We start from the raw sequence: 13,806 nt of genomic DNA on the forward strand, positions 1-13,806 counted from the left end.
ACACACACACACACAGAGGGAGATCATAATATCTCTCTCTCTCTCTCTCTCTCTCTCTCTATATATATATATATATATATTGGGAAGATTTCCATATATATATATATATATACAGAGAGAGAGAGAGAGAGAGAGAGAGAGAGATTATAACTTCCCTATATATAGAGAGAGAAATTATGATCTCCCCCTCTATCTAGCTATCTATCTATCTTGTTTCCATATATATATAATTATGATTTATGAGTGACATTAGTGCCAAAACCATGATCAAGGGGGATCCTGTGTGGAGTAATGAAGGTAGGAGGAGGCCAGTGTGTGTTTGTGTGTAGTAGGGACTGGGAGGCGGAGGCGGAGGAGAAGGCCGCTCTGCCGTTGCCTAGCAACCCCACTGAGGCGGCCTCCATTTTCCCGCGAGTCCTCCGAGCCACCATAGAGAGCGCCCTTCCTTCCCGCTGGCTCTATGGTTCTCCCTCCGCGCGGGGCTGAGAGGTCCACTTCCGGTGACGCCGGGGCCGCTTCCTGCGGCGGTGTTGTTGGCGGAGGGGCGGTTGAAGTGAGGGGCGCGCGAGGGGCAGAGGCGGCTCCGACGGCGATCCGGGCCTAGAGGGGAGGGAAGGGAAGGGAGGCAGGTGAGTCGCCCGGGGGAGGAGAGGGCTGAGGCCGAGGACCGGCCCCGGGGCTCCCCTGCCGCCTGGAGGAGTTGTGGCTCCCTTTGGGCCGGCCTCACAACTCAGAAAGCCCGCCTTTATTGCTCTCCTTCTCCTTCTCATCACCTTCCTGGGCTGCTCAGGTTCCCCCTCAAAGCCAAGCTCACCCCTCCCTTCTTCCAGCCTTTCCTCCCCATTACACAGCCATGTCCCTCCACATTGGCAGCTCTGGGTACTCACGCATTTCATCATTAGCTCCTCTCTAGGAATATCTAGGTCCTCCATTGGCAACTCTATGGCCAACTTTAATTAAAAGTCCCACCCAAAAGACCTACTACAGATTCCTAGAGAGGATTCTGTGCCTTCAGGTTGTTTCCAGCTTACAGGAACACTCAGGCAGAACTGTCATGGGGTTTTCTTGCCGCGTTTCTTCAGAAAGGGGGCTTGCCATGGCCATCCTCTGAGGCTGAGAGAGTGTGACTTGTGTGAAAGGGATCTAGGAGTCCAAGTGGACCACAAGTTGAACATGAGTCAACCGTGCGATGCGGCAGCTAAAAAGGCCAATGCGATTTTAGGTTGTATCAATAAAAAAGTATAGTGTCTAGATCAAAAGAAGTAATAGTGCCACTCTATTCTGCTTTGGTCAGGCCCCACCTGGAATATTGTGTCCAGTTCTGGGCACCACATTTTAAAAAGGATGTGGAGAAACTAGTGTGTCCAATGAAGAGTGACTAAAATGGTGAAGGGTCTGGAAACCATGTCCTATGAGGAACAACTTTGGGAACTGGGGATGTTTAGCCTGGAGAAGAGAAGGTTAAGAGGTGATATGATAGCTCTGTTTAAATACTTGAAGGGATGTCATGTTGAAGAGGGAGCGAGCTTGTTTTCTGCTGCTCCAGAGAATACGAACCGGAGCAATGGATGCAAGCTACAGGAAAAGAGATTCCACCTTAACATTAGGAGGAACTTCCTGACAGTAAGGGCTGTTCAACAGTGGAACACACTCTTTCCTCAGAGAGTGGTGGAGTCTCCTTCCTTGGAGGCCTTTAAACAGAGGCTGGATGGCCATCTGTTGGGGATGCTTTGATTTGGATTTCCTGCATGGCAGAATGGGGCTGGACTGGATGGCCCTTGTGGCCTCTTCCAACTCTAGGGTTCTAAGCCTGCCTGTTCTCCACTGCTCTGTTTATGTCCTACAGGCCCAGAGCTATGACATCCTTAATAAAGTCCAATTTCTGACATGTGGTCTTCTCTTTCTGCTGCCCAATACCGTGTGTGTGTGTGTGTGTGTTGTGTACCTTCAAATCATTTCTGACTTATGGCACCCCTAAGGCTAGAGTTTTCTTTGCAAGATTTGTTCAGAGGAGGTTTTCCATTGCCTTCCCTTGAAGCCCAAAGACATCCACTGGGTTTTCATGGCTGAGCTGGGAATTGCACCTTGTCTCCAGAGTCATAGTCCAACTCTCAAACAAGTACACCACTTAACAGATGTTATTGTCTTTTGCAGTGAGTTGCGCCTTCTCATGATGTGGCCAAAGTACAACAGTCTCAATTCAATCATCTTGGCTTCCAGGGAAAGTTCAGGCTTGATCTGTTCAAGGACCCATTTGTTTGTCCTCTTGGCCGTCAACGGGATCCTCAGTGCCCTTCTCCAGCACCACATCTCAAATGAATTGATTTTCTTTTAATCCATTTCCTTCACTGTCCAGCTCTCTTGTCCGTTCATGGTGGTAGGGAATACAACGAATTGGATCATTCTAAATTTAGTGCTCAGTTGTGTATGTGTACCTACACATATGTAGATGTATGTATGGGCCATGGGGAGGGACCAAGGATAGATGCTTCTTAGTTTCATTCTTACTTTCTCTTCTTTTTTCTCATCCCACCTGCTCTGAGCAGCAGCACTCTTGGGGATGAGGCCGGTCTATTGCATAAAGCTGTTGTAAAGAGGGCTAGAATAAATTCCAGTGAAGGACCTTGAATACTAAGAATAAGCACAGTGCAAGCATAGCATAGTGGTTTGAGTGTTGGACTACAACTCTGGAGACCAGGGTTTTATTCCCTGCTCAGTCATGAAACCCACTGGGGTGACCTTGCACCAGTCACACACTCTCTGCCCCAGAAAACCCCTTGAAAGGGTCACCATAAGTCAGAAAAAACTTGAAGGCACTCAGCAAGAACAATATCTGTTGTTAGCAAGGATTGAACCCACAATCCAGAAACAGGAATGTGTGCTACTGATGTAAACAGTCTCTTTAAGCTGTGCTTCCACTGCACTTTAGCTTTTCTGAGATGATCCTGATTCAGAGGTAATAATGAGATCATTCAGGCCATGTGTAGTGGATTTGAGGTAGCACTGCTACAGGTAGGTGCCAATCCTGCTGTTCTATTGCTCCATCTTCAAAACATCACATGTTCTAGTTTTATGTGTCCACTGTACAAGAGCATAACTGTTCAACCTGCAAACGGGATGGATGTCCTGCAGAAGTATTCTTCCTCTTTTCATTTTGTCAATCCTATCTTACCATGCTACCAGCACTTGTCACTTAGGGCCTGAACAGACAGGCCAAAATAAAGCTGCTTCGGATCACTTTGGAGGTTTGTTGTTTAAATGATGCATGCATCCTAAGATGTTGGAAGCCATGCCAAAGCCATGCTCCAGTCCTAAGGAGCCCCTTATCTTCAATTTGAAGATAATTTTACTTGACAAAATGTTCTAAAGTATATGTGAAACAATTTGAAGTTAAAGATTGCTATGTAAAAGTAAAATACTGTTATCTAATTATACTTCTTTTTAAATGACAAGGGAAAGATTGAATGACTACATATAAAAGAAAGCATCCTTCTTGCAACATACCTTGGGCTTATATAGCTGTAGGAGACCAAGAGCCAGTTCTCAACCTGTCTGTGTCACTGGATCACTCACCAGCTCACAGTGGATTAATCTTTTCTCATCCAAAGCCTAACCAGAGGGGACAATGAACATACCAGTTCATCAGCTCCATGCAATTCAAGTATGGGGTAAGTAGATTATTACCCAGGGCTTCAAAGGTCTCTGAAATATTTCTTGTCCAGAAAGTGTTACTGCAGCTGCATTGGAAATGGGATTAGAGATAGTTTGTGAAGTAAAAGGAGTTTAGGTTTATTGTTGTGTCCTTCAAGTCATTTCTGACTTATGGTGACCCTATTGCAGTCTTTTCTTGGCAGGTTTCTTCAGAGGAAGTTTGCCATTGCCATCCCCTGAGACTGAAAGACTTTGACTTGTCCTGGGTCACTAGAACAGGCTGAAAGTAAATCAGAGTTAGTAGCTTGATGATTAGCAGTAGATCAGCAAGGATTTTTTGCTTCCCAGTTTTTTAAATTATTGGAAAATGAAAATGGCCTTTTGCCCACTAAATTTGGCTGCTGCCAATGAAAAAATGTTGGGCAGATTGGGAGCAGACTTTTATGTGATGGGATGATGAGCTCAGTTCAGTTCTAGCACTGAAAACATGATTTAGAATTATTTTAGCAGCATACTGTTGTTGTGCGTATTTTGCACCTGGCAGTACTGCAGTCTGACTACCCTTATCACAATGTTTGTTTTCCAGTTAGCACATGGGAGACAGATTCCCATTCTATCACCATGGCCATTGGGTTGTCTTGGAAATTAATGTATTTCCTAGAAGTTTATTTTATTCTTCCCTGGCCCTTTTGAGGTGAGGAAATGGGCAGGGCCAAGCTATATTAATTTTGGTCAGCTGAACTTTTCGCATCTAGTCCTGGGGAGGCCCTCTGAGTTTTCCTATGCATCATTTTTTTTAGATTGTCCTCTTATTGATGTGTTTAATGATAATACTATCTTGCTCTTGCCTTCTCAGGTGCTGGTCCCCAAATCCTACCTGATGTGCTTGCCCCATGGAACTTATTAGCAGGATCTCCTGGCCAGATGTTGCCTTCATCTGCATGGATTTCTGAAAGTGATCCTTCTTAGAAGATCAGCATTAGAGTGAGTATCGCCATGTTAGCCAACATGGTTTTCAGCACCAGCTGCCAGATAAATGCCTCCTATAAAGTTCAGAGAAGAAAATGGAAATATTTTCTTGTGTCCAGATGCACAATAAATGGTTGTGTTATTTTTAAGAAACGCTCAATGCATTTTGGCCTGCGTTTGCTCTATAGGCCTTCTTCATGAGCTGTATAAAATCATAAAAGGACAACACATACATAATATGACAATTAAAATGTTTGTACATTGCCTGTGATGTGGACATACCTATTTTGAATTTAACTTAACCATTCTCTGGAACAGGGCCTCTAAAACCAGTTACTGGACAAATGAAAACATGTGAAGGCTGAATGTTTAAATGTTATAATGACTTAAATAATTAAATATATCATTTAAAATATGTTTATACTGCCTTTCAAGGTGAAGGTGTCGGGTGGTTAATAAAGGAGAAGATGAAGCTATAAAATTTGGTTAATTATAAAAACATGAAATATTTTAAACATCTACAACAGCAAGCAAAGTTTTAAAATATATATTTATACTGCATGCATACAATATCTATTTTTATAGTAGATACTAGATGTATATTTTACTCATTGTGTACCGTATTTACTATACAGCCTCAGTAACAATCATATGACCCTCCAGATGTTGGGAGACTACAGGTCCTGGCAGTTCTAGTCAACATAGTGAGAAATGCTTGGAGTAGCAATGCAAAAACACCTAGAGGGTTGGGTAAATCCCACCACTGCTACTGGATATATAGTTTCTGGACATATACACTAGATGGGAACCACAGCACTGTTGTACCTCTGCTTGGTTATAGATGGCTTCAGCATGTTATTATAGTCATTATTGTTGGATGGCTCATGTTTGATACTAGTTATATACAGAGAATGTATGATGTCAAAAACATTTTCAACTTTTGACATTTGATTCTGACTACAGTGTTGCCTCACTGCCTTTCAGGAGTCATGGCCAGTACAAACCCTCTGGAAAACCTTCAGGTAGAAGCCAGCTGCTCTGTCTGTTTGGAGTACTTGAAAGACCCTGTAATCATTGACTGTGGTCACAACTTCTGCCGGGTGTGCATTACCCGATGGTGGGAGGATCTGAATCGGGACTTCCCTTGTCCTGTCTGCCGTAAGACTTCCCGTCACCGCAGTCTAAAGCCCAACCGGCAGCTGGCCAACATGGTGGAGATAGCCAAGCAGCTTCAGGTCACAAACAAACGTAAAATACGGGACGAGAACTTATGTGAGAAGCACAATGAAGTGCTCCGTCTCTTTTGCAAGGAGGACCAGAAGGCCGTTTGCTTAGTGTGTGAGATCTCCCATGAACATCGCTCTCACACAGTTGTGTCTCTGGATGATGCTTCTCAGGAATACAAGGTAAAGTTGCAGTTGGAGCATGATTGAGATTAAGATTTTTTAAATGAACGGGGCGTTGAAGAGCAATTAGGTCAACAGCCCCTAAGGTATGCAAGAGATACATAGCTACTCTTTTTGGCAGGACAATTTTCCCCTGTTCTCATGACAGTAGATGGGTTTGTATTGAGTGTACAGTGCAATCCAATAGCAAGTACATTTCTGTACCGCTTCTCAGTATACTTAAGCACTCCCTAGGCGGTTCACAATGTGTAAGCTAATTGTCCTCAACAAGCTGGGTTCTCATTTTAGCGACCTTGGAGGCTGAGTTGATTCCAGAGCCCTTGGCTGCAGTTGAACACACAACCTTGTGGCTTGTGAGTGAGTGGCAGCAGTAGTAGCATTTAACCACTGTGCCAGCAGGGCTCCCTGGTGGCACTGCATAGCCTTAATGAGAGCCAGGAACTTCAAAAGGGACCTACAACAAAGTCAGAGTTGATCTCTGATCAAGTTCTGAAAGGGGGAATGGTCCAGGCAGTGGACATGACTGCTCCCATGTAGAGGAATCAACTGAGCCCCCCCCTCCATTTTCTTGAGAGATTACAGACTTAGTATGCTCTTGCTCACAAAAAAGAGAATGAGGACCACTCAGCAATGAATTTACTCAGTTGTGAATGTATGTGACATTTTGTGGATAAAATTGCTCCATTCTATTCTGTCTTGGTAGTGTAGTTGATAGAGGGCATGTGGATGTAATTTTGGTCCTTCCTTGACCAATGATAATGGACAGTACTATTCAGTTGTACAGCCCAAGAGTCTGGACAGGATATTTGGAGAAAACAGTATCACCGCATGTGTGGTGGATTCTTGCCTTTCTGATCCATAAAAGCTGCTGGGGCAGGGGGGACTGGCCAAGTGAGCCAAGGGAATGGTGACTGCCTTTCTGGAGTCCCAGAGTTCTAGCATGCTTGAATAAAAAGGTGGTAAGACCATTCCTGAAAAATACCTTCCGAGAACCTCATCATATTTAATAGTATGCAGCCAACCTTCAGTATCCCACTTTGAATCTCATACTCCATAATATTTATGCATATGCAATCTTCACTTCCTTTGTTTGTAGAGGCATCTCAGACCCAACGATTCCTAGATGAGATTAATTATATAGGTCAGGGGTAATGCCGCTATCACCTTATGAACATATTCAAGTTTTAAGAACCTCATAGGAAGACCTACTCTTAGTTCCACTATTCACACAAGTCTTGCTGGAGTGGACATTTGTTGTCGTTAGCTGCGTCTCATTTAACTTCAACTCATGGCAACCTGTGAATGAGATTTTTCCATGACTCCTATCCTCTACCTCTCTGCACAGGTCCTGTAGGCTCAGGCTTGGAATTTCACTGATTAAGGGGTGAAACAGACGGCCTTGAAGGGGCTGCTTGATGCCACCCCTGAGAGAGCTGGATTGGGGCCACGGCAACTGCACGCTGCAGCACCAATCTGGCCAGCGTCTGCCCTAAATAGGACTGGGGGAAAATTTGCTCCTATTTCGGGCAGAAGAAAGCTGCCCCTTTTCCCTTAGAGCTGGCATTTATAGGCCACACCGTGAAGCTGGATAGAAGCCAGCTGACATGTAATTGCTGGCGTGGCTTTTTTTTTTTTTTTTTTTTTTTTGGCTTGGGAGCATGGCACTTCTGAATGCCACACCCTTGAGGCTTCACGAAGCCAGCTTAACTGGGCTATCTGTGTCAGCCCTAAGTTTATTATATGGCTTGTGATCTTTCCCTCTTTCTGCTGTCTTCCACGTTTCCTAGCATCATTGAATTTTCTAATGAGTCGTGCCTTCTCATGATGTGGCCCAAGCACAACAGCCTCAATTTAGCTGTCTTGGCTTCCAGAGAGAATTCAGGAGTGATTTGTTCTAGGACCCAATTGTTTGTCTTTTTGGGTGTCCATGGTATCCTCAGCACTCCAGCATGACATCTTGAATGAATTGATTCTCTTTCTATCTGCTCTCTTCATTGCCCAGCTCTCACATCCATATATGGTGATGGAGAGTACAATGACTTGAACAGTTCCAAGTGTTTAGCTGTATATCTTTTCACTTTAGGATTTTGTCTAGTTCTATCATAGCTGCCCTTCTCATTTGTAATCTTCATCTGATTTCTTGACTGCAATCTCCGTTTTCATCAGTGCTTTATCCAAGGTTTGGGAAATCTTTAACTATTTCAATTTCCTCATTATCTAGGTTGAATTTATGTATATCATCTGTAGTCATTATTTTTGTTTTCTTTATGTTTAATATTAGGCCTGCCTTTGCATTTTCCTCTTTGACTTTCTTTAGTGATTGTTCCAAGTCTGTGATGCTTTCTGCTAGTAGTATGATACAGTCCTCATCTCTTAGATTTTTGATGTTCCTTCTGCCTATCTTCACTACTCATTCCCTCTCCTGTAGATAAATTTTCTGCATACAAGTTGAATAGATAGAGTGACACAACGCAGCCTTGCCTGACTCTTTGCTAATTGGGAACCATTTGATCTTAGCGTATTCTGTTCTTACGTTAGCCTCTTGTCCTAAGTATAGGTTCTTCATCAGGACTCTCAAATGTAGTGGCACTTCCATTTCTTTAAGGGCATTCCCTAGTCAAAGGCCTTGCTATTTTTATGCGGTCAAAGCCTTCGTTATCAATTTCAGCTGATATGCCAGCTGCGCCCCTACCTGGACCAGGGAGACCATGAAGCATTGGTACATGTGCTGGTAACCTCTTGCCCCAATTTCTGCAATGCACTCTACATGGGGCTACCCTCGTTCCAAGTTCAGAAGCTTCAGTTGATCCAAAATATGGCAGCCAGACTGGTCACCAGTACATCGAGATATGACCATATAACACCTGTATTAAAAAATCTTCACTGGCTGCCGATCAGCTTCCGAGTTCAATACAAGGTGTTGGTTATCACCTTTAAGGCCCTACATGGCTTGGGCCTAGGTTACTTGCGGGAACGCCTCTCCCTATACAGTCCGCCCCGCACTCTCAGAACATCTGGGAAGCAGTTATTACAAGTACACAAGATGAGATTGGTGTCCACTTCCCAGAGGACCTTTGTCTTGACCGCCCCAAAATTATGGAATGACCTACTGGAGGAAATCCGACGTATTACCACCTTAGATGCTTTTAAGAAAGCTATTAAGACGGATCTCTTCTAATGGGCTTTCTCATCTGACTCCGTGTAAACAGTCTATCCACCTCTATACCCCAATCATTGATTATGCAAGATTTTAATTTCTAGCTTTGTAAATTTGTATTATGTACTTAACATTGTATTGTGAGGGTTAATTTTGTGGCAGTTTTAGTGTCTAAGATTTACTTTTTGATGTATGTTTTGTTTGTATTTTATCTGGTTGTAATTGATCCACAGGGAGAGGTGGGAAATATAAATAAAGTTATTATTATTATTATTATTATTATTATTGCTATAGTCTATAAAGCACATGCTGATTTTTTTCTGGAATTCTTTTTCTCACTCCTTTATCCATTGTATGTTTGCAGTGTGGTCCCTAGTGTCTTTTTGTTTCCTGAACTCTACATAAACATCTGGCAATTCTCTCTCTGTATATTATTGAGATCTATGCTGCAGAATTTTGGGCATTATTTTGCTTGCATGGGAAATTAATGTTATGGTCCTATAAATACTGCAGTCTTTTGTGTCTTTTTTTGTGTGGATGGCGGTGTATATTGATCATTTCCCATCTGTTGGCCACTGTTTTGTTTTCCATATTTGTTGGCATATTTTGGCTAACACTGGAATTTATTTTGTTCATATGGTTTGAACCAGTTCAATTCAGATATCATCTATTCCTGGTGATTTATTCTTTCCAGTTTCTCTGAGAGCTGTTTTCACCTCGATTTGAGATTCATCTTCATATGGTTCTTCATTTCATTCCATGTGTCATTCATTATTTCATCTCTTTTATATAGCTCTTCTGTGTATTGCTTCCATGTCTTTTTATTTCATCTTGATCATTTACTGTACATACTCATCTATAAGTTCAAAAATTTATGTCAAAAAAAATTTGACCCTAGAATCCTGGGTCGACTTGTATGGGGCAATATGGTAATACTGCTCAGAAAGAAGAACCTCCCAACACCCCATTCTCCTTACCATGACAGCTGCTGCTCAGCCAATATGTTTGAGTGTTTCTGCTTTCCCAGGGAGCATGGAAAGAGCCAGTTGGTTTTGCAAGGACACCTGTGTTTGTTTGTTTTGGGGGGGGCAGTGGGGATTGTCATTGACATCCTTTCTTGCATGCCCCTAAGTTGCACCCTCAAAATTTTGGCCCCAAAACCTTCCCTCAACTATACATGAGGTCGACATGTACACGGGTATATACAGTAGTGTGTTCCTCTTTTGATTATAGAGCTTCCCACCCTTGGTTTGAATGTTGAGTTTGCGGATCTTGCGAAAGAGGTGTCTCAAGAGTTCATACAAGAGTGCATTCTTGGTGGCTGCTGCCATGTTGTGGAATTATCTCCATGGGAGGCCAGCCTGCACCCTGCTTGTTCTCCTCCCTGCAAGTAAAACACCTTTTCATTTAAGCATGCTTTTGGCAATTAACTGATTGTGCAGAAGTGTATCTTTCAGTGAGGTTTGTGTGCTGTAATTTTATGTTTTTAAATGCTTCTATTCTGCTTTAAATTAACTACAGTAGGCCCTCATACGTGGGGATCCGTTCCCCCCCCCCTGCATATACCAAAATCCACGTATGCTCAAATTCCATTGTCCTTAATGGTGATGCGGCCACGTGGCTGTGCCGCACCACCATTAGGGACAAAAGTCCCTCGCTTCCACTCCCTTCCTACTTCTCTCCATTCTTCCTTCCTTCTCTCCTCTCCTCTCCCTCCCTCCTTCCCTGCTTACCTGCTTTCTTGAAGACTTCTGCCCTGGCTTGGCTGTGGGGACGGAGTCTGCTGAGGCTGGGAGAGTGTCTCGTAACCCCAGGCTCTGGGCTCCGAAATCCAAGCCTTGGCTCTGGCTCCCTTGGAACCCTGTTGGCCAGAGCCAAAGCTTGGTTTCGGAGCCCAGAGGCTCCATCCTGGGCTTGGGGCTCCGAGACTCAAGCCTCGGCCCTGGTGCTGGCTCCCTCTGCAAAACCCTCAATATGACATCCCTTCAAATACTTAAACAGGACTATCATATGGAATTATGGAATCCTAGAGTTGGAAGAGACCCCAAGGGCCATCCAATCCAACCGCATTCTGCCATGCAGGAATTCTCAATCAAAGCTCCAGGTCCTGTTCTCTGGGGCAGCAGAAAACAAGCTTGCTCCCTCCTCACTGTGAGGACCCTCATCTTCTGCCCAGCCAAGGGCATGGAGCTGGGCATAGTAGGATGAAGGGTACTTGGGATTACTCTTGTCCTGGACACTCTGTGGGAACCAGGGCCAAGGTTTGAGTCTTGGAACCCCAATCCCAGCAGCCAGGACAGAGGCTAGGGGCTCCGAAATCCAAGCCTTGGCTCTGGCCAACAGGGTTCCAAGGGAGCCAGAGCCAAGGCTTGGATTTCAGAGCCCAGAGGAAAGGAGAGGGGAAGGAAGAAGAAGGGGGAACTTTTGTCCCCAATGGCGGTGCACTGTCATTGGGGACAATATGGGTTTGCCATCCACAGATGCTCAAATCCGCACCACGTATAAGGAGGGCCCACTTTATGTTTTTTGATATGATAGTTCATTCATTATTCTGCTCAGCGGCTTTCAATACCATTGATCACAATATCCTTCTGGGTTGTCTCTCTGGGATGGAACTTGGAGGTACTGTTTTAAAGTGGCTCGATGCCTTCCTGCAGCTGCAAACCCAGAAGGTGGTGCTACGGAACTCACGTTTGACCTCCTGGGCATTGACCTGTGGGGTCCCTCTGGGTTCTGTTTTGTCCTTGATGCTATTCAGCATATACATATAAAGAGGCCTGGTGGCGCTGTGGTTAATTGCCTGTACTGCTGCCACTCACAAACCACAAGGTTTTGAGTTCAGTACCAGCCAGGGGCTCAGGCTCGGCTCAGGCTTGCATCTTTCCGAGGTGGTTAAAATGAGCACCCAGCTTGTGGGGAGCAATTAGTATACACATTGTAAACCACATAGGGAGTGCTTAAGTGCACTGATAAGCAGTATAGAAACTTGCTTGTTATTGCTATACATGAAACCACTGGGGAAGGTCATGCAGAGTTTTGGGGCGTAGAGCAATCAATATGCCAGGGCTGCACAAGATGAGGCCCGGGGGCCAGATGCAGCCCGCCAAAGGATTTCTGGAGCCCTGGGGCCCCGATTGCACAAGGCTTTGGAGGATGGGAGCAATGGACTCTTCCCCACATTTTGCCTCTGCTTCCCAGGGGAGCTTTTGCTGGAGGCAGGCCTACAGCTCCTCTCACCCAGGCAGGCCCAGAGGGAGCAGCTTTTTGCAGGGCAAACAGCGGAAACAGCCGGGAGGGCAGAGAGAGAGCAGACAGCAAGATAGCTAGAGATCATGAGAGAGCCTTGGACTCTTCTGGTGAGTCAGGGGAAGGATGGGAGAAAGAGAGGACGCCCAACCACCATGTTGTTGTCCTCCTCCTCTGCCGAGTGATTCACTTTTGAGCGGCCTAGAGGCTTTGCCTTTGAGTGGCAAGGCTGCCAGCCTGACAAAACCCCAACACCACTCAAAAGCAAACGATTTGGCAGAGGAGGAGGAGGACAATGCGATAGTTGAGCATCCTCCTATCTTTCTCCTGTCCTCCTCCTCCTCACAAGGCTATCCGCCCAGCAGTGGGGGGAAAGAGACAAAAGAGGATGGGGGAAAGAGACAAAGACGCGCATCCACTGCATTGTGTTCCTCCTCCTCTGCTGAGTCGTTCACCTTCAAGTGGCAAGGCTGCCCGCCTGGCAAAAAAACCCCAGGCTGCTCAAAGGTGAATGACTCGACAGAGGAGGAGGAGTACAACGCAGTGGACAGGAATCCTCCTCTCTTTCCCCCATTCTTCTCCTCGTCCTCTGGAAGGAAGGAAGGAAAGGAAGGAAGGAAGGAAGGAAGGAATCAAGGAAGTGGAGAAGGAAAGGAGGGAGAGAGGGAGGAAGGAAGAAGGAAATAATAAAGGAAGGGAGGGAGGGAGGGAGGGGATGCCTTGTCCCCTGATAGGGTCACTAGACTTTCCCTCCTTTTCCCAGACATGTCTCCCATCTTAGCCTTCCTGTCCAGGAGGATGGATTCCACAATGTCCTCTATTTTGAGCATGGCTAAGTAGTATGGATTTGCGTTTTGCTTCCAGCTATTTGGTCATGCCCCCATTTTTTAATGGCCTACATGTCACCGAAATGTCCTACATTTCACCCAAAACAGTTGGCAGCCCAAACAACCTTAGTAGCCAATCTTAATTTCGGCCTTTATCTCCTTTCAAGTTGGGCACCGTGCAATATGCAGATGACACTCAACTCTGCTACTCCTTTCCACCTAAATCCACTCAACTCTACTACTTCTTTCCACCTCAGTCCAAGGAGGCTGTCCTGGTCCTAAACCAGTGTCTGGCATCAGTAATGGACTGGATGAGGTCAAACAAATTTATACTTAATCCAGACAAGGCAGAGGCAGTCCTGCTCAGATCAGGGAATAGGGATATGTATTGTGTTAGATGAGGTTACACTCCCCCTGAAGATGCAGGTTTGCAGTTTGGAGGACTCCTGGACTCAGCTTTGAACTTGGGAGCCCAGATCTCTGCAGTGACCAGGAATGTTTTTGCACATTTAAAGCTTGTGCATCAACTGCACCCCTTCCTTGAGATGTC

At 45.0% G+C, this 13,806-nt stretch overlaps 1 protein-coding gene across 1 annotated transcript in view; it reads left to right on the top strand.

The window, feature by feature from the left end:
• The first annotated feature begins 506 nt into the window (after positions 1-506).
• The window catches only part of LOC121924007 (E3 ubiquitin-protein ligase TRIM39-like), a 40,244-nt gene continuing 26,944 nt past the window's right edge, over positions 507-13,806 (top strand). The window contains exons 1-4 of the mRNA XM_042455049.1: positions 507-629; positions 3,454-3,668; positions 4,508-4,635; positions 5,605-6,026. Of these exons, the coding sequence (XP_042310983.1) occupies positions 5,610-6,026 (417 nt within the window). The 5' untranslated portion in view covers positions 507-629; positions 3,454-3,668; positions 4,508-4,635; positions 5,605-5,609. The remainder of the gene's footprint in view (positions 630-3,453; positions 3,669-4,507; positions 4,636-5,604; positions 6,027-13,806) is intronic.

The sequence above is a fragment of the Sceloporus undulatus genome, chromosome 2 (genome assembly GCF_019175285.1).
Source record: "Sceloporus undulatus isolate JIND9_A2432 ecotype Alabama chromosome 2, SceUnd_v1.1, whole genome shotgun sequence".
Taxonomy (NCBI): Eukaryota; Metazoa; Chordata; class Lepidosauria; order Squamata; family Phrynosomatidae; genus Sceloporus; species Sceloporus undulatus.